We start from the raw sequence: 25,006 nt of genomic DNA, 5'->3' as shown, positions 1-25,006 counted from the left end.
GTTATTCTCACTAAACTTAGACTTAATTATAAATTTCACACATTGCTTGCTTATGATCATTATGTGTGTTACAGACTTTCACTTCCCAACAGGATTATAGAGTTCTTGTGAGTTTGTGTCCTTCTCAGTATTTTCCCAATACTTGACATAGATCTCAAACTGCAGCAGCTACACAAGAAATATTTGTTGATTCATCTCTCCAACATAAACTGAGTTCTGTAGGAATCCTGATCTATCACAAATTTTCAACATTTAATATTCTAACTTTTCAAAATCCAACTTATCAATCTTCACAGTATTCACTTAAATGTAAAAATAATCATTATAGGACTGCAAAAAGCATAGCAATTTTAAGTTAAAAAGCAGTTTTGAACTTAACAAAACATTATGGATCTCTCACTCGAGAGCTCTCTATTAGGCTTTGTAATGTGAAAACAACTGTAATTTAAATGGGTTTTCCACAAGTGGACTGAACTGGTACTGATCCCTCATATACTCTTAAAATTTTTTTATGAACATTATACATTTTAAAGGGCAAAATACATGCCTTTTTAAAAATGTCACACACTTTGCCTTGAAAATCATATACAGGAGAAAGATATTAAAAATTCCATATTTGGTAAACATACATTTGAGTCAATGAAAAAAGAAATTAGATTGACAAATTTTGCCAAAAATTAGTATATAAACTGAGTCAAGTAAAATAAAATGTGTGATTCCTTAGTATATTGAATTTGCCTTATAAAATAAATAAAATATAAATAGCTAAAACCACACAAGTATAGCTGTTATTCTTTCTAGAGAAAAGGAATATCTATATACCCATACACATATATATTTATCTTTAAAAACAGTACAAAGAATAAAATAAAATATGTATATTTGAATGGCATAAAATATAAAGTATGCATTGTTTAGAGGCAAAGATGTTGGTAAAATACACTGGTCAAAGGTAAGCACATGTCTGTGAATGAACATTCTCATTCCCATGTATTCACAAAGCTCTAAACTGGTAATTCTGTTTAAAACATGAAGGGGAAAAAAACTCAATATAATTTTACTTTAAAACTTTCTAAAAAGAAAGAAAGAAAATAAGTCATATTTACATTTATCAAAAGTTAAAGAATTCTAAAAAAAAGTTAAAGAATTCTAAATACATATTTTGAAAATTTTAAAGAAAGAAGGTTTAGAAGGCTATAAAATGAACTGATTAAAAAGAAAATGCTAATTTTACATAGCTTATTTCCTGGTCTCTAAGCCTTTTTGTCTGGGTTCCTTAAGCATCTGCTAAATCAAACTGTTCCATTCATACAGAGTTGTTCTTTGCTTTCAGACAGTTTGCAACTGGGGCGGCACATTAGTAACCCCAAGCTTGCCAAAAGTTGTATCTCAGACTGATGTATGTAGCTGAGAGGATCACTGAAGAATGAGGAGCTCATGTCTCAGATTCTCCTTTCTTCAGTTTCATTCAACTTTCCATCAGAGTCTGATGCCTCCTATTCTTGAGTTGCTCATCCATTATGCACTATACAAACTACACAACCTTCTCATTCCAACCAGCCTTCCAGGACCTACAGCTATTTTGAACCTCAAGAAACTGTGTCAGTGACTAATAATGCCTTTTTTCCCTACAGTGTTAAATTAAAATGTCTGCACAGTGAGAGCTTTGTTTTTTAACTGAATATGCAAACAGATAAAGAACTGAATTCAGAATTAGTGGTGCCAACAGATTTCCAACATGGGATCACCAAAAATTCAGACTTTACATGATTCTTCAAGTGTTACTTTACTTTTCAAGTGTCACCAAAAACAAATTGTCATGTTCATGTAGAATGTTGAAACATAAACTAGCTAGGATAATATCTGACCCTATCTAAGTTTCTTAATAAGGTTTTGTTTATTTAAGGATTCTCTGCAGCTATTTGGCTAGAGATATTGAAAGATATTTTTAAAAAACCAGAAGTTTAATATAAAGGCTACTAGCATTGTCATCCATAGTAAAAAGTGGTTGAGGCAGCATAAGAAATCAGAAAACTAGACTGGAAACAGAAAAGTCCTCTACAAATCAAAATCAACATTTCTGCATTATCAGTCTTCAAACTCCTGTCTCGTTACTGCAGTCACTGTAGGAATGCCAGGATGCCCAGGCCTCCACGGAGCAAAAGCAACTGTGTAAAATCTTTGCTTCGTTTCACTTATTTTAATAAGTTGGTTCTCATATGAATTGTGACCTATGCAAAGCTGGAGAGACAGAAGGGAGAACTGAATGCTGAGATAATAGAAACACAAAACCTTAAACATATGCTGCAAATTAAATGTTTATGTCCCCCCAGAATTCATATGTTGAAACCCTAATCCCCAATAATGATGGTATTTGGAGATGGGACCTTTGGAAGGTAGAGCCCTCGTGATGAAATTAGTGCCCTTATAAGAAGAGAGAGCGCCCCAACGGATTTGGCTCAGTGGATAGAGTGTCGGCTTGCGGACTCAAGGGTCTCAGGTTCGATTCCGGTCAAGGGCATGTGCCTTGGTTGCGGGCACATCCCCAGTAGGGGGTGTGCAGGAGGCAGCTGATCGATGTTTCTAACTCTCCCTCTCCCTTCCTCTCTGAAAAAAATCAATAAAATATATTTTTTTAAAAAAAAATAAAGAAAAGATAGCAAAGAGCTTGCTTCTTCTGGCTCTCCACTACCTGAGGAAACACCAAGAAGACAGCAATCTCCAAACCAGGAGGCCAGCCTCACCAGAACCCCTCCAAACCAGGACACCCGCCTCCAGGACTGTGAGAAATGAATGTCTATCGTTGAAGCCACCAGGCTATGGTATTCTTTGTGGCTGTCTCAACTGACTGAGACAATGCACACTAATGAGAACGCTCTGAGTCAAGAAGACACCGATAGCATAGCAGGTAGAGAGTGCTCACACCAAAAATAAAACAAAAGACAAACACCTCCACTCAATTCTGAAATTCCACTTGACAAGTTTTTGTCTCCCAGAGGTTCTGGGAAATCACTAAGTTTGGAAATGCCACCCTAAGCAAAATCTGGTGAAATCAGTATGCATTTCCATATACTAATAAAACTAACTTTAAAGTTAGTATAAAGCCAAACATAAAGGTCTTTTTAAAATCTCTAAACATATTTTCATATGTGTTCTGCTGGCAGCGTTCTAGTTGCTTTAACTTCCTGCAAGGGTATGGGCTTGACCGCTTGCTTAATTCCACTTCACAGACCCAGATCACCCCGCCCCCCAGCCAGCTCACAAGAGCGTTCCACAGGAAGCAGGGAAAACAAACAATTGTAAATGATTCCCTGTTCTGTTCACCCATCTCTCCAAAAAGCGAAAGGCAAGGGTCCTCCAAAGAGTAAGTTATCCTCATAGACAAAAATATGCAGCATATCAGAATTTCCTCATTTTGCGGAGACAATAAAATAATAATAACAGTAATAATAAAAATAAAGATGATGAACAGGATGTCCTGCCACTAGTAACAAAGCTTTGGGAACACTGGAAAATCATCTCCCTCTGGGTGGGCATATTATAAAAAGGCATCCCCTACAAATTATATATCCCTGTAACAGGTCACCCACTAAACCCCTTCACCATGAATTGTCAAGAAATTCAGAAACAGTACAAGCATGAGTGGTGGGCCAGATTAAAAAAAAAAAAAAAAGACAAGAGTCTTCAGAACGAAAGTGCATGGCAAGGACCTGTGAAATTTAGAATACCAAGAAGATGTAAAAAAAAAAAAAAAAAAAAAAAAAAGCTTTCAGAGATAAAGAGCAAGTTATCTGCTTTATTTTTTGCCATCAAATTTCATGTCAGCAACAATAGAAATTAAAAAACAAACCTTCCCAAGTAGTAAAGAAAAAATTATTTTAATCTAGAAATTTTTACCTAGCCAAATTATCAACGCATAAAATTTCATCTTTAGATGCTCAAAGACTCGAAAAGTTTACCTTGCACATATATTTTCTGCACATGTATTTGAGGATAGATATATTACAATAAAACTTAAAACACAACTTAAGGAAAAGGCAAGAGATCAAGGAAATTCAAAAGCTCAGTAAAAAAGCTCCCAGGTGTGAAGCACAGAAAGCAGTGCAGCTGAACTCAACACTCAAAGTGTGTTAGACAGCTGCAAGCCCTAACATGGGGAGGGTGGTATGTAAAATAAGAGCAATCAGAAACTCCAGAGAAAGCATAAACCAAAAAACAAAGTCTACGCAAAATTATGAAACAAATTTAAGTGTGGCATGATTCAAAAGTAATAATAAAATGAGATTTCATTTTATATATATTTCAGTTGACAAAAAGTATAGTGACATAAGATTATACTCTTTATGAATCATTCATACTATCTGAATCTATAGTATGTTTATTTGCATTAACAAAACTTGGTAAGTACTTTTATTGCTTTCTAATTTTCAGAATCAACCAAAACCAAATGCAAAACACAATCATACCATCATAAGTGAGTGCAGATGTTTTAAACTTTGACAATAAAAATGTTAATAAAAGTTAAAAAATAAAAGAGGTAAGATGGAGAATATGTTTATAAGGCCCTTGTTTCTTCTTATTAAGTAGATGAAAATCCAGAGGTGCTATATATAGTTAATAGACAAAGAAACAGATTTTTAGTGTATTATTTAAAAGTATCTACAGTATACAATTGTTCTCATATTGCTTAATTTCTGGAATGCCTTCCCTGTAAGTATTAATCATGAAAAACATGTATCTTACACACCCCATTCCTATGTCACATATTCTCAAATCACTCAAAAGAACTGCAGATCTCTCTCTCTCCTCCTTCCCCATTTACAGTTTGTGAGTTACTTCACTATGTCAGCCATTATATTCTGACCTGCATTTCATGTCTGATGTGCTTTTATTATCACCTGATGAAAATTTTAACTATAGGAGAGCCCTTGTTTTTTTCATCCTAATATGACTCTCTGGGTTCCCTAAGTAACTTCTAGTAACCAATAGTAGAATCCAAATTATAAATGAGATCAAAATAATGGTTAGTTAACTCTTTCACACAGATAAGTACACTTACAATTTAACAAACGTTTAAATTACTTTAATCATTAAAATACCTGTATAAGGAAGTGGGCCCCATTTTGAAGGAATGCATCATTCCTTATTGGTAATTTGGTAGTGACTTGGGTTTTCTGTTCTGGAAAAATGAGGCTATTTCTCCTGGATATATTTAAGATGCCATCTTTTGCTCGCAAAAGGTCCACAGCTCCGGCCGGAATATAAAGTGCAGAATAAAACATCCTCACATCTCCTTTAGTTCCTCCTGATCTTGAAAAACTCAAGGATAAATATCGTTCTCCCGGGCTGCTTTCAATCTTCTGGTCTTCCATAGGAAAAAATGTTATCAGGCCATAAACATCATCACTATCCTGAATGTAGAACAAAAGCTGAGGATAAAGGAATAAAATATTAAAACGCATAATTCTCACATCCAAGATTACCAAGCTGTTTATTTTCTAGGCTATTCTGATTTTTAATATTTCCTTATATATCGTATCTAAAATTGATCCCTTCTTATATACTGGTATATAAGTAGAGTAAAAGAGGAGACAAAAACAGATCTGAAAACCTTGCCAATTTATAGTTTGTTGAATTTTTTAAGACTAAACTTTTTATTTACAGAAGGGACAACCTTGAGCAAGCGAAGCAATCATCATTTCCAAAAACCAATGTTCTTCCTGTCATATCAAAGTACACATAAATGAGACCTGTGTGATCAAATTCTTTGGCTCTTCTACGACACAGAAATACGAGTAAAGCATAACGAGAGACCTACCTCTGCTGGTTCACTCACTTCTGCACCTCCTCGCACTGTATGAGGCAGAATCTGCAGCAGATAAGCTTCTGCCTCTTCTGGAAGATCATCATCAACAACAGTAAGAGGAATGGATGCCAACATCTGCCCTTGTGCAAAGTGGAGAACTCCAGAACTTGGTCCAATATCTGCTGTTACCGGTGAGGGATCACTGCTATTCCGCGTCAACACCCAGTTCACGGAAATATTCCCATGGGTGCCGCCATTTCTAACCACGGTAATATTTTCAAATCTGGAATTTTTAAAAAGAAATATATATAGTCACACCATCCGCTCTAGATCCCTTAAATGGACTATTCTACTGTAAAGTTGGCCATCAGATACAGTTAAAAAACAGTCTTCATAAAGAATAATTGTTTTTAATATGAAGGATTTGATATGTAGATATGTCCTAGGAAACAACTATAGTAGGAATTCACTTGCATATTTAATTCACTCCCAAAGTAGGAGAGAAAATAGTGAGACCATGGTGGAGGAAATGACACATCCTCTCGAGTTCAGCATTGTGTCCAACACCACAAACATTAAATCTCGGAATATAAAAAAATGATTGTAGAACCAGGTTTAGGCTTAAAATAAACCATACCTTAATGTTGTATCTTCATCAATTATAACTGTCCTCTCAAACAAGACACTGTTGAATGAGAGGACTCCATAAGGTTTGTCATTTGGCTTAATGGTGACTTGTACAACAGAAGGGCTTACTAGCACAGCATCTCCCTTTAAGGTATCTTTTAGTAACACAACATGAAACGATTCGGCAATCTCTGGTACGGTGTCATCAATTATTTGAAATTTCAGGTATGATTCATGAACGAAAGGTGGAAAAACAATAGTTGTATTTGGCTGAAGATCAATGAAGTCTACATTTTGCTGGGCATGTGCTGTTGAATTCCCAGTTACAATAGCATAACTGATTGAAACTTCATATTCATCAGATCCAATTGGATATCCACTGTCATTTTTTCCACGAACCACTGGAATTATGAGAATGTGGTCTTCCTCGGGTACCAAATAACTGCTCTGAATGAATCTCACAGGGCTATCATTTTTCTTAATGATGATCTCAACGGAGCTCCTAGAAGTGTTAATCTCAGCTCCTCCTTCTACACTTTTAAGTTGAATCAAAAATGTTTCATCATTTTCTGGTACCTGTCAAAGAAATATTAATTGTGGCAAAACATCAATAACTAAAACACCTGCAAAGAAACCAAAGTGTAAAAAGTCACTATGTTTCAATAAATTACATAAAAACTAAAAATATGTAACTGAAGGGAGCCTATAGAGGCTTGTTTAGTGTCCACTTACTAAAATATTTTCTAAAAGTAAGTAACATTTTAGATAGGGAAGGAAAAGTTCGTAAGGCAATGGTGTGAACAGATAAGGAAGGATAGGTATAATGTCTTTCAACCTTGATCAATCTTTAGATAACTCTAAAGATTTGACAGTAAAATGAACATATATTCTTAGTAGTTTTATCAGGACTTGTAGGGTCAAAAGCAACAGTCAAGGTCAAAAAATATCTAAGAATCCGGAAAACTACATTAAACATCACATGCAAATTATTAGTTTTCAACCATGTGATTTACTCTTGTTTCTTTATAAAGAGTTTCTAATTCAAGAGTTAAACATATGATACCAATCATATGATTTCCAAAATACACATCATGCCTCTCTGGAGAACAAGCTGTAAGAGTCACTACTGGGAAAAATGTTGACATTGTTAAAATTAAAATATATGCTCTGGAAATATTTTTTGTAACTGCATGGAAATCTTAGGGATAATTTCCACTGTGCTGTTTGAGCTTCCCTTCACTATAAATTCTATTTTATGAGTAAAAGTGAAAAAATATATCTTTTTACCTCAATCAATAGCAATCAATGAAAGAGGTAAAGCTGCCGAAACCGGTTTGGCTCAGTGGATAGAGCGTCGGCCTGCGGACTGAAGGGTCCCAGGTTCGATTCCGGTCAAGGGCATGTACCTGGGTTGCGGGCACATCCCCGGTAGGAGATGTGCAGGAGGCGGCTGATCGATGTTTCTATCTCATCGATGTTTCTGACTCTCTATCTCTCTCCCTTCCTCTCTGTAAAAAATCAATAAAATATATATTTAAAAAAAAAAAAAAAGAAAGAGGTAAAGCTATTTATCACAGAAAATAAAATATGACTTGATTGATGATCTTTTTTCCCCAACTTTATTGAGGATGATTGACAAATGCAATTATATTTAAAGGGTGCAATGTGATGATTTTATATATGCATATATTGTCAAATGATTACCAAGATCAAGATAATTAACACATCAATCACCTCACATAGTTAACTCTTGTGTGTATGTGTTGAGAATGCTTAAGGTCTAGTGTCAGCAACTTTCAAGTATACAATACCATAATTAGTAACTATCATCACCATGTTGCACATTAGATCCTTAGAAGGGCTTTTACATTTATAATTAAAATGTATAGTTAATTACTCCCCAAATTATAACATTTTTTAAAGTTAAAAGTCATGGTTTGTCTTCTTTAGCTCATGGTGGATATACTTGCATATTATCATTCAAACTCATTCTTTCCTTAGCAGTCATATATCTCAATCCTTGGTAACTTCAATGTGAAATGCAAAAATAACTAAAGCCTTTCTCTGAATGTGAACATTAAAAATATCAAAACAAAAGAATACCAACTATAGTAAAACCTTCTTTGCATTTATAGTAAAATATATGCTAAGTAAATAGTACTGTACCTGATCAAAACTGAAATCACTAAGAAAATTAATCATGAGCATTTACAAAATGCTTAGACTTTTGTGGTTGACAATTATATTCAGGTTCTTCAGCTTTTAGATATACAGTATGATTTAATGTGAAATAAATAAGGAAAATATTAACAAGATATATTCCAAAAGAGCTTTTTATAGCTAAAGTATGACTGGACACTATACTAACTTTACATAGGACTGTGTTCTTGAATAATTTCAAATACTGAACACAATTTAATCTTTGACATAATGTTCTCTAATACGTCTATAACACAGCAAAGTCCTTGTCCCATTTGAACATCTCACATATCCCACCTCATCATCAAGCACTGTCAGGTTATAAACTGCTATTGCTATGCCCGGGGGAAAGGAGATGTTTCCTTTAACTGGACTCAAATCTTCTTCCGGTGGATTTGGGCCACCCTCCACCTGCAAAGAAATAGATGTAAAATAGTTCACAAGAGTAAAAAAGCATTATTGTGATGTCAGCTGACAAAAATCTGAAGTTTATTTTAAAATGTTTTGCAAAAATTATACTAACCAAATGTCAGTCTGCCCTTCCAATTAACAGTCAAGACCTATAATTATAGATCTCGATTATAATTACACTAAACTACATAGTTTCTAGCCCAACCATTGTATTAAACCTGAGGAAAAAAACTTCTATTTTTCTTGAGAGGAAGTTATTCAAAATTAGTAGATTCTCTTAAGTAATGGAATCAAATACCAATTCCACCAGGGACTATGCAAGGTATTTAACAATTCTATGCAGCATTTTCCTCATCTTTCAAATGAGCATAATCTAAGCAACCAAATGACTAGTTGCTATGACACACACTGACCACCAAGAGCTGCCCCCTGGTGGTCAGTGCGCTCCCACAGCCAACCTCCCATGGCTGGCCAACCTCCCACCGTCCCTCCCCCCCCCCACCCCACCCGGGCTGGCCGAACCTCCCATAGCCTATTCTCCCCCCTCCACCCCCCACCCCCCACCCCCCGCAGGCCAACCTCCCCCGGCCCTGCCACCCCGGCTGGCCTACCTCCCTCAGCCCTGATCGCTGACCAGGCCAAGGGACCCCACCCGTGCACGAATCTGTGCACTGGGCCTCTAATAATTTATAACAGGCTAGAAGTGAAGATTTAATAAAAATCATTCCTTTTGAAAAGTATTTATTAAGTACTCTGTGCCTGACCTTTTTTAGGTAGTAAGTATACAGCAGTGAACAAGGCAAACTCCCAAACCACCAGGACCTTACATTTGATGAAAAGGAACAAATAATAAATGAGTTTGTGTGAAATGAAGATAAAGATTATGGACATAAAATTTAAAAGGGCATGAGAGAGACTGAATGCTGGAAAGAGTTGCTGTTTACATGCAGTGAAAATAGCATTAGAGTAAAGCACTAGAATAGTATATGGAAATATTAAGTGCTCCAAAAATGAAACCTGTAACTATTTCAACTAAACAAAAGAGTTAAGAGCGAATAAAATAACTTCAGACATTCACAGCGAAGTTGAAAACATTGTAACTGATGATGCCATGTCCTTTCTACAATTTTTCACACTTTTCCCATATTTATTATCAGAAAAAAATTCAAGAATGGATTATCTAGGTGCATATTCATAAGCAGATTAAACACTGCTTAAGGCTTCTTCTGTAGAACTTGAAAGACAACTGCATATTTAATTATTGCCTATGTTTTTCATGCATTACTGCCTTATGCCAGTTTATTTTCTTATTCATTAACATAACTACCATATGATGTAGGACTCCACCAGCACAAGTAAAACTCTTCTATGCTTCAGTAGAATTATGTTACATAAATCAAATTACCCATTTTATTGATGTTATAATTCATAATGACGATATAAATTGGTATCAAGACTTTTCAAGGTGTTAATGTTTGAAAATAGCATATGATCATGTATTGGATCTTATAAAACAAAAAATAGTTGAATTAATTGAAGATTTAAATATGTATCTCATAAAACAGCAATATGATGACATAATGGTGAGCATGTGCTCAGTAAGCAATAAAATGGAATGGTTACAGCCAGCACCAGAAGAAATAAACCTCACCCACAGCCTATCTTATTTATGTCAAATGCTATAATATCTACAGACCTCCACAGTTGGGGCGCAACTACTTTTAACACCATCCATTAAGTGCATTTTTTTAAATGGAAAATGCAGATGGGGAAGACTACATATTAAGTAACTTTGTATAAGTCTAAGTGATCCATGGGCATTTAAAAATTTTATATCCTTGATAAAGTTTATCATAAAGGTTCTATAAATGTTATAGAATTAACATTATTATTACTATTGTATTTTGTGGTTAAATGATACATTGTGTTCCATATAAGCACAGTATATTCAAGTAACAAGGAAAACATTTTTTTTTAAATATATTTTATTGATTTTTTACAGAGAGGAAAGGAGAGGGATAGAGAGCTACAAACATCGATGAGAGAGAAACATCGATCAGCTGCCTCCTGCACACTCCCCGCTGGGGATGTGCTGGCAACCAAGGCACATGCCCTTGACCGGAATCGAACCCGGGTCCCTTGAGTCCGCAGGCCGATGCTCTATCCACTGCGCCAAACCGGTTTGGGCAAGGAAAACATTTTTATATTAACCATGAAATTTATCAGATAATAAAAGTATTAAATTTCATTTTTATTAAGGGTCTCACTCATTTGTGGAATATAAGGGTCATATTTCTTATACAAAGAACCTTGATTTTTAAAATTATAGCTATCTGGTATGAACTCTAAAATGTTACCACTTAAAATTTTTTCAGAGTAAACATACCTCAAAAGTCACAGTGACCATTCCATAGGTTCCTTTTTCTCTGATGAGAGTCAGGGGCACAGATTCGTTTCTGCCCCTGGGCTCCCGCACTGTGATTGAGGAAGGCTATAGGGAAGAGCAAAGACAATCAGGCGCTGAGCAGAGGTAGGACCAAAGCTACAAACTGTTCCCTTAGAAATACCGCATTTCCACACACAAATCCATCCACATTGTACTCTTAAGGATGTGGTATTTCCTAGCATCAAATAACTGCAGCTAATAAAAGTATTTAAATGATTTAAAAAAGGGACATAAAACTTGTCATGCAAACGATGTCGGTTTTTAACAGGTTCTCGCATTAACTAGCTGTTCCGCTGAGGAATCCTAAAGATCATCTACTCAAAAGATGGCAAATTCAAATGCTCACAGGGGCATAGGAGATCACAAAAATGAGTTTCACCTCCGGACCAGGGCAGCTCACTGGTACAATCACTCGGCCTTGCTCCCAACCACTATTTCCCTCATTGGTCAGCTTGCCATTGAAAAGCAGACAAGTGCTAATAACTTTTTCAGGACATGATTACTGAGCAAAAGAGCCAGGACTTCAAATGTTGAAACGTGCTGGCCTGGCTGGCTGAAGCTCAGCATCGAAGAGGAGGAGGAGGGAAGCGGCCAGGTGCACACTAACGAGGGCAGTGGTGCCCATCTCTCCAGAGGACTCTAAGTTTCAGAATCCCATCGATAAATGGGGATAGGAATGCCTGTCACGAAGGGTTATGATGAGGTTTCAATGAGATTATTCACATCAAGTGCTTATCCTAGTACGTGACACACAGTGAAGGTTCAGTAAACATTGGCAGTTACTATTATTATCATTAATGTTATCTTCATCATCGTTATAGTCATGATCTATGCTGGGAACCAAAGTCAGCCTATTTAGCAATGATTGTGAACTTAACAGTTATTTAGTTTAATTTTAGTCATGCAGGGCAGCTACCCAGTGAGAGACTACATATCATGGACCTGGGACCAAAGCTAGAAACAAGAATTCATTCCCAGAGGTCAGGATGTACAATGCCAACACTAAAAAAGAAAAAATATTTTAAACAAATCAATATAAGGTTAGGGAAGGTAAATTAGAAGTGAGTGCAGAGGAAAGGCAATCGGGAGGGAAATTAAGCAAGTAAGGGAGCCTGCTTCATAATCAACTATAATTCCCCAGCATGCAAAATAAATTATTGATTAATTTCATTTCTGTAAATGACAATATATAGTGGAGGTTAGAAAATATCTAATATAGATGTTATCCACATATCCTTTTTAATAAAGATACTGCAGTTATGAGGATCATACTTATCTATAGCCCACCTTGTTTCAAAGATAATTGAAGAAAATGACATAGAATATACCAATTGTAGTAGCAATCGAAATTGGAAAATAAACAAAAAGCTGCAGAGTATCACCTCATCTTTTAGTAAAGATAACAAGTAATATGATTCAAAGAGTCTCCATATCAGGAAGGTCATTGTAGTCTAAAACGTAGTGGCAAAATCCAATTGTATTTAAGATAGATTTTGTTTTATTTTAAGACCTGGGACCTGTCTTGTGTGTTTGTGTCTAAAGATAAAACCCTCTGAACGTAGAACTGGCCATGGACACTGACATTTGGTGATAAGGGAGAAAAAAATAAACTGCTGAGCAAAACTGAGAGGTTATGACATAGAGTTTTAACCTTTAGGAAATATTAATTAACGGGAAAATCTCAGGGTAGGGATTGACCAAAGACATTTCAAGCACTATAATGTCTGCTATTCAATTTTAAGTTTATTATTTTTTTTTAGTTTTCTTTCAATATGTTTTTCTTTTCCTGGAGTCACACCAAACTTTGAGAAGAGGCCGACAGACAATGTTTTAAGTGGCAATTGGGGAAATCAAGCAAAAACAAACAAAAAAATGGGTTATAACATCTGCTACAGACTGAATGTTTCTGCACACTCCTCCCCACCCGAGCACCAGATTCATGTTGAAACCCTAACCTGCAATGTGATGGTATTAGAAGGTGGGGTCTTTGAGAGGAGATTAGGTCATGAAGGCTTTGCCCTCATGAATGGGATTAGTGCTCTTAAAAAAGAGACTCCCTTGCCCCCTCTGCCACATGAGAACACAGCAAAAAGACAGCTGCCTATGAACCAGGAAGTGGGCCTTCAGCAGACACTGAATATGTGGATGCCTTGACCTTGGACTCTGAGCCCCAAAAGTACGAAATAAATTTCTGTTGTTTTCAAGCCACCCAAGCTATGGTATTCTGTTATAACAAATCTAACCGACTAAGATGACATCCGAGTTAGAAATCACCAAAGGAGGTAACAAGTGAGTTGGATAGACTGATCAACAGAAAAAGATTAGAATAAGAGATGACCATGATTGTACAGGCCTCCTCAATTCAAAGAAATCTTTGATAGAACAAATAGCAAAGTCTATAGAATATGAATACAAATGAAGTTAGAGCAATTTTTATTTAAGTTTTAAGGGACAATGATACTTGGTAATATGACCAATTATCAAAAAATTACACTATTATTTAGCAACCACAAGATAATCAAGTTGTAACCATACCATATTAAATGAAATAATTCCAAATGCATTGTCATTTGATAATATTGTCACAGTAACAGTCCGTGGCCATCCAAGCTTCACATTTGCTGAAGGTTTCTAAAAAAAAAAACCCAAAAATAAATTAATAATTTAAAAATAAGTGGAAAAAATAATCATTTTAACAAAATTTGTCTTTAAGTAACTATTAAGAATGTGAATAAAAATACAAGAATACTTTTAATGCACAGGTTAAATACATTTAAACTCAGTCAACATGGCAAAAGATTCCCAGCAAGAATTCTTGAAAAAAGTTTTAGAAATAATCACTGACTATTAAAATATAAATCATTATAATTATAAGTAATCAATGGCTAGTATTATATGTATTATAATTACTCTAATGTCATTACTGATGTGACAGAGAATAAAGTAAGCAGTATGAAATTCTATTCAAACATAATTCTTTTTCTTATACTTTAGAAGGTGCTGAAATTTAATAATTATTCCACAAATCATAGAGTCAAATTAAAAATAAAATATTAAGCCCTAGCTAACATGGCTCAGTGGATAGAGAGTCAGCCTGCACACTGAAGGGTCCCAGGTTCGATTCTGGTCAGGGGCACATGTCCGGGTTGCAGGCTCAATCCCCAGTAGGGGGCATGCAGGAGGCAGCCAGTCATTGATTCTCTCTCTTCATTGATGTTTTTATCTCTCTCTCTCTTTTCCTTCCTCTTTGCAATCAATAAAAATATATTTTAAAAAATATAATAAAATATTAAAACTACTTTTCTAATAAATATAAGAAGACTTGTCTGCAACATTACTCGTTATTCAACAACAGCATACAGGAATATAAAAAAAAAGAGTGTGCAAAGCAAAACATGTGTGTTTCAAGTATCCATTTTCATGAAAAGTTAATCATACTAATATAATAAAAAATAATTCTCAATGCCCTTTAGAAAAATTAACTACAGCATTGTTAGTAGTCATTGCCTCAACCTAACAGATTAACCCATAAAGGACAATTAAACCTTAAGCTAGTCAAGCATTTTTCCCAGAGATACTCCGAATTTATTCAAATGCATTGGGACCTCCCACTTCCGTGCCTGCCTTTTTGCATCCTTCTCCTTTGAATTCAGAAGTCACGGTCATTTTTTGTGCATCTGGTAGCAGGGAAAGGATAAAAGAGAAAGGGGCCAAATGAAAGACAAAGTTTTCTTGAGCATCTGCCATGGAAATTCCTAAATCAGCTGAATGGATCCAAAAACTAGCTGTAGGATCTTCTAAAGAAGACTCTGAGGAATAACCAGACAGTGGAACTGCTAAAGAGGTTTTCAGCTCTGGCTTCTATGAAAACCACCACTTATCAGCTAAATTGGCTTATCTCTAGAGAAATAGACTTGTAAGCATTACAAGATTTTTATGAGCTTAAGTTCTGGGTGGGGAGGACTTACCTGTAATGTTAAGTGGAAAATAAAAGTCTCATCAGGCTCTGGTATGTCATCATCACAGACTGCTATGTACACTGTCCTATTTGTTTCTCCAGCAGGTATAAAAGCTGCAGCGTATGTGTCAAAAAAGTCCCCGGTGTCTTCTCCATACAGCTAGCAAATGGGAAACACAGACAGTTCTTACACAGCGCAGTGTTAGGACAAGGAAACCTGACACCAACTGGAGCAATCAACAGGGAAAGCATGAATCATCAGGTGACACTACGTTTTTGTTTTGTTTTGTTTTTATTGTCTAAAGTTTTACATATGTCTCCTTTTTCCCTGGTTGGCCATTCCCACCCCAGGCAAGCCCCCACCGCCCCAGTGAAATGACACTACATTTACAGATAAGATGTACAAAGGCAAATATTTAACAACCAATAATCATCTTCAAAAGACATTATAAAAAGAAATGATGCTGCACAAAAACATTTGCTTATGCTCTGGAACGTAAAGAAATCACTACATAGAAAAGTAATAACTATAAAGGAAAGTATGATGTGAATGTTTTTTCTTTGCCTCTTGATTGATCTGAAGTGAATTACAGCAAACCTGACAAGACAAACTGCAGCTAAAACTCTCCCAACTAAAGGTTGAAAGTAGCCTGGCAAAATATATTAGAAAAATTAATTCTTTTCCCTATAAGTTTCAAAGAAACTGCGCTTTCCAAAACTTTCAAAATGAAATTTTATTTATGTTCTCCCACAGCTCCAATAAAGACCCAATTCTTGTAGCATTCCAAACATACTACTCATTATAAACTTTTCCTCAACTTTTTAAGACCTCATTCTATATCAGCATTGCTAATAAGATTCTCAAGGGAACAATAATTATGAAATTATAAAGCAGCAGCTTCTTGTGCAAATCTAAATGAGATTTCTTTTACTAATAACTCAAAATGAATAACTTAGCTACTAGAAAATAAACTATGATTTAACAGAAATAAAAAGTAAAGGACATGTATAGGCAAATTTTAGTCTAGCTCTAATTTTTGTTTATAATAAATTACGTTTTAAACACTTGATCCAAGTAAGTTCCCAAGGGCCGGGGAAAAGTTGTTCTCATAATTTAATATAAAAAGTGGCACAGTCATTTAGAAAATAATAAATATCAAGAGTCACTGAAACAAAGGGGGAAAACACAGTAATCCAACCAAAAAAATTATTTAACAATCCAAAATATGCAAAAATCTGCCCAGCCCGTGTGGCTCAGTGGTTGAGCGTCAACCCATGAACCAGGAGGTCATGGGTTCGATCCTAGTCAGGGCACATGCCTGGGTTGCAGCGGGCTTGATCCCCAAAGGAGGGTGTGCAGGAGGCAGCTGATCGATGATTCTCTCTCATCATTGATGTTTCTCTCTTTCTCCCTCTCCCTTCCTCTCTGAAATCAATAAAAAATATATTTTAAAAAATCAATATGTATGTAAATAGTTTCATTAAAGCAACATTTCTAACAACACAAATTGACAACAACCTCAATGAAAAATAGTTGAGGAATGATTGGGAAATGATGACACCACTATCAAGAAAAGCTGAGAATAGACCAACCTGAAAAATGTATTAAAATACAAGCAAAATTATATGTACAAGATTATCAAGTATAGTATATACTCAAAAAAATAAACTCAATAACTATATACATATATGTAATAAATTAAAAACTAGAAGTAATGCACAAAAGTATAATATTAGGTTTGCTGCATATGTAGTTTTCCTCTTTGTCTCTCTTCACATTATTTCAGAATGTGATCATATAACCTACTGCTTAAAAACTTCTTTTGGAAAACAAAAATCTCAAGCATTTTGAGCCTCGAATATAGTAATATCCTTAGAGGTCATATGGCAGTACTTTTTGGTTAAACATAAACACAGCATGCACACTCAATTCATCCAATAATCAAACTGTGTGTAAGGGTTTAACAAATTCTACCTAATTTCAATGTAAGCTGATCTACCTAATTTCTCCTAATAGAAAGAGAGAGCTGTGACATAACTAAGGATTTTTTCATTGCTTTTTTCTACTTTTAAATATTTCATATATTTACTAAAGCCACCTGATAATAGATAATATTTCTAAGCAGAGACAACTAGAATCCAACTTACCCAAAATAAAATATTCTTTTACTTAGAAATACTTATTGATATTTTTGTTTTATTTGTTTTAAAATAAACATGAACATTTTAAAATAATCAGTCTATGTATTTTTTTTCAGTCTGTATCTTTAAAATATTATTATTAACAAACACACACGCCACCTTGGAGCACTCTATAAACCTGTATAAATGGAACAGTGTATATGCAAATCACTTATCATGATCAAACTACTCAGAATCTCAAACAGTTAAAAAAAATTCTTGCCATGGAAACTGAGAAATTTAATATATATTTCAGTAAGAATAGAACTACAATCATTTCTTACCGATACAATTGCTGTGACATTTGCTGGCTCTCCTATCCTTTCGATGACAAGACGAATAACTGTTGTACTTGTTTCATTAACTACAAATTCTGTTTGTCCAGCAAACCTTATTTCTGTTTCTCCAAACACAAAAGGGATGAATAAAGCTGAAAGAAGACTGACGAATAAAGATGTAGAGGGCATCCCTATGGGAGAAAAAAATTTGTTCACAAAACGTGACTAATACATTTTCATTTGACTGTGTTGTCTACAAATATAAACAGAGTGAAGAGTTACATAGTAAGCAACCACAACATAAATACAGCAAATATTAAGCCATCCAATTCAAATATGTGATCACAGAAATAAATTAAAAATCACAAACTCTTCTGTGGTTCCTTTTACTATTCATAACTATGTCTTATTCTTTATCTTATATATCAAGATAATTATAACTAACCTTAAACTTACTTATCAAATTTAGTTTATTAAAAAAATGACCTTCCAGCCCTAACTGGTTTGGCTCAGTGGATAGAGCGTCAGTCTTCAGACTCAAGGGTCCCAGGTTCGATTCCGGTCAAGGGCATGTACCTTGGTTGCGGGCACATACCCAGTAGGGAATGTGCAGGAGGCGGCTGATAGATGTTTCTCTCTCATCAATGTTTCTAACTCTCTATCCCTCTCCCTTCCTCTCTGTAAAAAATCAATAAAATATATATTTTTTTTAAAATGACCCTCCAGCTCTAGCCGGTTTGGCTCAGTTGATAAGAGCACTGGCCTGCAGACTGAAGAATCCCAGGTTTGATTCCCAGTCAAGGACACATATCTCAGTTACAGGCTCCATCCTGGCCCTGGTCAGAGCTCATGTGGGAGGCAACCAATTGATGTGTCTGTCTCTCTCACATCCTTGTTTCTCTCTCTGTCTCTTCACCTCCCCTGCACTCTCTCTAAAAATTAATTGGAAAATATCCTCAGGGGGAGATTAACAACAACAAAAATGACCCTCCAATTTATTCTAAGAAAAACATAAGTAGCAACATGAAAGCTTAATTAAAGCCCATCTTCCCCCCAAATAAAACTAAAATACAAGCAAAAACTAAAAAATTACTGAATAGATCAATAATCCTAATGGAACTTACTGATCTATTTATTTGATCAAACAAATATAAGAGAACTCTTGAAACAGGTATTCAAAGCAGTTTAAACTAAAACTCTACAAATAAATTGATTTCTTTGTTGTATCTACGTTTTCCTTAAATTTGTCTTATTTGAGACTGCTTTCTAAAAGTTTTGTTATTGCAAGTAAATGCTAATCCTTTCAAAAAACTCAAATTTCTCCCATTTTACCAACTAAAATACTAATACAACTTCCATGTTGCTTTAAGAACAAGCAAATTTGGCAAAGTGTGCATTTCCATAAATTCTATTGTTTTCTTCTTACTGCAATGTGCATGTCTGTGAGTCATCAATATTATTCCTACTTTCAGCACTGTGTGGCTCAAGTGCTTTCAAAAGCACAACAGAGCAGTGGCCTCTTGAAAAGCACCGCTGTTTTGTAATGTAGATGTACCTCTAAAATGTGAACAATTTATCTCACGGGTCATTAAGATTCCAATGGATTATGTGATTAGTCACACGAACATAACAAGTTCATGCATTTTAAAGGGGAGTTGTATGACGAACTCTGTAAGCCAAAAATGCTTCCTATTAATCTTTTTTAAAATTTAAATTCTTTATTGTTTAAAGTATTACATGAGTCTCCTTTTTCCCCTATTGACCTCTCCCCAGCCGCTTCCACCCCCAGGACATGCCCTCACCCCCCTACTGTCTGTGTCCATTGGTTATGCTCATATGCAACTTCCTATTAATCTTTTCCTTAGTCAAGAAATAATTAAATTTTCATGTATGTGGTTATTTCCACATGGCAACACATGGCTTTATATTTAGGAACCACGAAATAAGTAAGTTTTTGACATAAGTTAAGGTTTAAATGAAATTTTCTCAGTCAAGTATATTCAAACATTGCAGTCTGAGATTGCTTAATGTCTCACATGTTTATGGCAGCAAAATCCATAGACAGGGATGCAGGGTTCAGATGGAGTCCAAAAAAGAGACATAGGCCAGAGGTTCTGGAGGACTAGAGCACTTTTTACTAGTACACTGTGCCTTCTCTCTAAGAAAGCCTGCCATGGGCTAAGGGACTGGGAAGAAATAAAATAGGTCTCCCTTACCAGCTGCAAACTCCTCCTTGACTTCTAAGCCAGGAGGGTTTACAGAAAGAAAGGAAATGAAAAATATGAGAGAAGGGAAAAGGCAAAACTTGGGTGAGACAGGCAATTGGGAGCAGTTCTAAAGACAACGGAAGAAGATTTTTTGAGGAATTCTAGGGTCAGAATGGTTTCACACCTCACTTATGACAAACAGTGGAAAATAAATGAACTAGAAGGATCAACTTTGGTCCATTGTGATTTTTGAAAGAAAAATCTCAATTCCTTGAACATGAGAAGTGATAGAACCTTGAGCTGAGAGAAATAAGAAGACACCTGAAAAAGTTCTAAGTGAGAAACAGTGAAAGTGAAAAGGGGAAATCATGAATAACTAGGAATATAAATTCTCAAAATTTGTCCTGCATAAGAATCAATTTAGACCTTTGTCAACATTCTTATTCTCACACCCAGAAATTCAGATCCAGTGAATTTAGGGTGGGGCCTGGGAATCTCCACTTAACAGGCAATCTGGTTGATTCTAATACAACTGATCCTTGGGATACACATTGAAATACACTGTCCCAGAGTGTGAGGAAGAGTGTAGCTTTAAGTTAACTACTGAATTTTTCAATGCAATATGCTTGAACTTCCTGTAGACTTCCTCATATATTTTTCTACATATTACTATATTGCATTTTAAGATTCCATATATCCTATAGAAAAATTAGAATGACCTACAGATAGTAATCAGAACAGCAAATGCTTATATAGTATTGTCCTAGGTACTTTATACACAATAACACATTTAAACTCTGTGAAGAAAGTACTAAAATTAATCCTGTTTATAGATGAAGAAACTAAGAAAAACAGATGAACACACACAGTCTTATTTAGTTAAGTAAGCGGCTAGGCAGGATTTGAATCCAGGAGTCCACCTTTCGACTCTACCCAATGACCACACTATATTGCCTGTTACATTTTATTCATACAAATTATACATATCCCCTGAATAATATAGATTACTTATGCTATCCATTTCAAAGAATTGAAATATTTTAAACTCATGCACAATAATCAAAACTACCATAAAACTGCATAATTATGAGTCTCCTAAAAGTTTGCACCTTATTATTCTGATAAATGTTACAATTATTTAACGGAAGCTAGTTCTCTTGACTACTTTAAATATTTAACAGCATCTGTTAATGTGAGGACCAATGAGTTCAAATGGTGTATTCTTGCAGTTTCCCAAGCAATTAGAGCTCTGAGATCTTGTGGTTAAGTCAGTAAATTCATTTTAAATTGGTGTACATTAGTGAGTTCTGGGACTATACAAAATGAACAGACAAGCGTGATTGGAAAAGCCTCAACTTCAGTGACATCACTGATAATTGAATCTCCTCTGCTTTCATGCTTTCAACTTTAAGAAACGTTGTTGAGGCAAAGTTGGCACTCAATGGAAACTAAAAGATGAAGAAAAAGCTTTGAAGGTGAAGTTCCCACTGGAAAACAGGCATAATTATATAAATGCCAAACAGTTTCTCTTTTGAAATAACTAGGTACATTTTCCTCTATCATACTAAAAATCTAGTATTTGGAACTCTATTAAATTCCGAAGACTAGGTATTAGTAACTGACATAACACTTAAATCTTATATCTGTTTGAGGTCACTTTTTCTCATTAGATTTAATAAAAGTTTTGCATGACCCATCAGACCACCTATTTTAAACCTCTATAAAATAAATTTCAAACTATATTTAAAAATTATAATATGCTTATTTCATATTCTGTCACAACTGTGAAAGAATAATTTTAGCAGTAATGTGTCATTCTTCTGCTCTGTAATGCATGATATTCCAATACTCGAGCCCTCTCATTCCAACTAGCATCCATGTTCTCCTCACACCTCCCCCTCCTGCTCAGTATGATTCAAAGGAAATAAAAAGTGTTCCTGATAATAGATCTCTTATGGTGTTCAAGCAATATGAGATCTTGGTTACTTTCTTACTTCTTACTTCCTGAACTATACCATGAAATTCTGACAGAGTCCTGATAGCATGTAGGCACAAAGTTTTAGGTTCTTAGATTCTAGTAAACATGTTCAGCCTACCCAACAAGTTACCATTCTGGGGGGAAAAAATTAAAATTAGGAATATATTAGAATAGCTCCTACAATACAAATTGCTTGCTTTCAGAAGAGCAGCTTACATTTTAGCATAATATTTGTATACTTGACACCTACTCTACATTGTGCAACACCCTGTGCTAATCTTCAAGGACACAAAGGCCCATAAGACATGGTCCTTGGCTCCAACATATCCACAGGGATGGACCAATCAAAGTCAACAAGACATAATTCTGAGACTTTTGCTTAAACATAAGAATGCAGAATCCCTGTACCACTGGGTTCAGGATAGTGGTGATTACGGCCAGTTTCCTCCAAAATCTGGAAATAAAGCCAATGCAGCCATAGAGAGCTAAGAGGTGGAGAGAAGTCAAGTCTTAATAATCAAGTTTTTGCCGAAACCGGTTTGGCTCAGTGGATAGAGTGTCGGCCTGCGGACTGAAAGGTCCCGGGTTCGATTCCAGTCAAGGGCATGTACCTGGGTTGCGGGCACATCCCCAGTAGGAGATGTGCAGGAAGCAGCTGATCGATGTTTCTCTCTCATCGATGTTTCTAACTCTCTATCTCTCTCCCTTCCTCTCGGTAAAGAATCAATAAAATACATTTTAAAAAAATAATCAAGTTCAAGTTCCTGAATCCAGCCTTACACTGGCCTTTCAGTTACTGAGAAAATAAATTACATTTTTTGCTATAGTCAGTTTGGGTTGCATTTGCAACATCAATATTTATCCACTAATCTCCAATCTGTGACATAGTGAACTCATGTTAGGATATACCAAGTGGAAGATTCCTCCTCCTCCATTCTGACATTCAACAGTCTTACTCTCTTCTAAATATTTGTGAAAGGATACCACACTAGCTAACTATCTTTCCTATTCTCATGCAACTATTACCATCTAATATTTTCCCCTCCACCTCGAAACTGACAATGACTAGTAAGGAAGTTTAGGACATGTAGGCAAACAAAAGATATCTTCACAATAGAACAAAGCAGAACAGGAGTGTGCTGCCTTAGCTCAGTGTTAATGAGTGAATGTCCTGATTGTCACAAGGAACCCTAATGTCATGCTTCTTTAAATTTGTCTGGCATTAATTCTTCTCTCTTGCTTTTTTTCCAGGATGCTAGCTCTTTCTTCCTTATTGAAAACTTACTGGTATTTGCTAACTGTATTCCCTACTTGGATTACTTAGCATATAAACATATTAAATGTCATTTATGAAACAACACTCACCTACACAATATATCCTAATAACTATAGAATTCTAAGTCTTATTTATCTAGGATACTGCCTTCTTCCCATCTTGCCTCTTACGCATGGGTACTTTAGGAAGGGTAGCAAGTATAATATATTCTGAGTAAATGGGAATAGCCTTCTATTTAAGTTTCAATAAGTCTTTAGAAATAAGGAATAGAATAAAGTGAAATAAGAATGGGGACCCAATAGATGACAATGTAAAAAAAAAAAACCACCCACAAAACATAAAGATTCAATTAACTTTGCTGATTTTGCAGTATCAATTTTCACACAAAAACTTTGGTCAGTTTGAAAGTTAACTCTGTCTTTTGACGTTTCAGAATAAACAATTGACAACATCTGTGAGTGGCAGAACAAAATGAAAAAACAAAGATTATTAGTGCAGAATTGACTTTTTAGCTTCAGCTGTTGCCTTGTCAATGCTGTGGCAAGCTTCTTCCCACAGTAAGACCACCAGGTAATTAATACTGAAAATATGATCCTAATAGAGCAAGGTTTTCAAGTTTAGAATTACTTGAATTCTATTACATTTACTAAAGGGTATTCTAAAACTATAGAATTACTCCTGTGGAACAAGAGAAGTTTTATCATCCATATCATCAATTATTCAGCCTCTAAGAATTCTTAATCTGTGTTATTGTACTTGGCCAGTACTACAAAAAAATTGATCTTTCCTTCCTCCATACAGAACAAAATTTTAATTTGCAACTTTCAAAAAACATTGAATGTTACAAGGAGAGAAAATGCTAAATATTTTTAAATGATAAAGGGGGTAGTCTCTGACAGTTTTTTAAACTATATGAAATGTTTATTACCTTTATTTTTATTTTATTTAAAAATTTTTAAGGAATACATATTATTTTATTCATCTTTAAAACACATAGACACACATGGAACTGTGTTAAAGAGAAAAAAAAGGTAAACAATGAAAAGTAAGTTTCCCTCACACCACTCCTACTTAGTCAATTACAGTTATCAACATCATCTGTCTCAAAAGATAATCTATGCATATATGTCCATAGGAGAAAATGCCTGTGATAGATTTTGTTTTCTTCTGCATAACAGACTATAGGAATCAACATTACTTTTCAAGATGGTGGTTAATAAGTAGATAGATGATAGATAACTAGACAGATAGATAGATGATAGATAGACTTCAGTGTAGACATTCATGATGGAAACACAGTTACTGTCTCAACTACACACCATCATCATTGTAGGTCTTGTATGTTAGAAATTATTGTAATATTAATCTTCCAGTTAACTAATACTTTCATTGGGCATAGAATTTCAGGTGAAAATACGTTTTCCCATTATTTTTGAAAGTGTTGTTCCATTGTTACAGTTAGAAAATCCAAAATGCTTCTGATTCGAAAGTGATGCATGTAATTGCTTATTTGTGTTGTTCTCTGCTCTGGAAGATTCTTCTCTTTGTCCACAGGTGTTATGAAATTTCACAGGATTTTTCTTGGAATGGGTTTATTTTTGTCCCTTTGGCTGAGCAATCTCCTGCAATCTGACACTTA

The 25,006-nt window shown here is 35.1% G+C and overlaps 1 protein-coding gene across 1 annotated transcript in view; it reads right to left on the bottom strand.

The window, feature by feature from the left end:
* The window catches only part of ADGRV1 (adhesion G protein-coupled receptor V1), a 451,408-nt gene that overhangs the window by 412,510 nt on the left and 13,892 nt on the right, over positions 1 to 25,006 (bottom strand). The window contains exons 4-11 of the mRNA XM_070413740.1: positions 17,913 to 18,097; positions 15,458 to 15,607; positions 14,025 to 14,120; positions 11,430 to 11,534; positions 8,930 to 9,043; positions 6,444 to 7,009; positions 5,819 to 6,089; positions 5,100 to 5,429 (exon numbers count right to left, since the gene is read on the bottom strand). Coding sequence (XP_070269841.1) covers positions 5,100 to 5,429; positions 5,819 to 6,089; positions 6,444 to 7,009; positions 8,930 to 9,043; positions 11,430 to 11,534; positions 14,025 to 14,120; positions 15,458 to 15,607; positions 17,913 to 18,097 — 1,817 coding nt within the window. The remainder of the gene's footprint in view (positions 1 to 5,099; positions 5,430 to 5,818; positions 6,090 to 6,443; positions 7,010 to 8,929; positions 9,044 to 11,429; positions 11,535 to 14,024; positions 14,121 to 15,457; positions 15,608 to 17,912; positions 18,098 to 25,006) is intronic.

This window comes from Myotis yumanensis, unplaced genomic scaffold (assembly GCF_028538775.1).
Source record: "Myotis yumanensis isolate MYYU_CA2020_CCGP unplaced genomic scaffold, mMyoYum1.0.hap1 SCAF_4, whole genome shotgun sequence".
Lineage (NCBI taxonomy): Eukaryota > Metazoa > Chordata > Mammalia > Chiroptera > Vespertilionidae > Myotis > Myotis yumanensis.
This window is presented reverse-complemented; position numbering and strand designations above follow the sequence as displayed.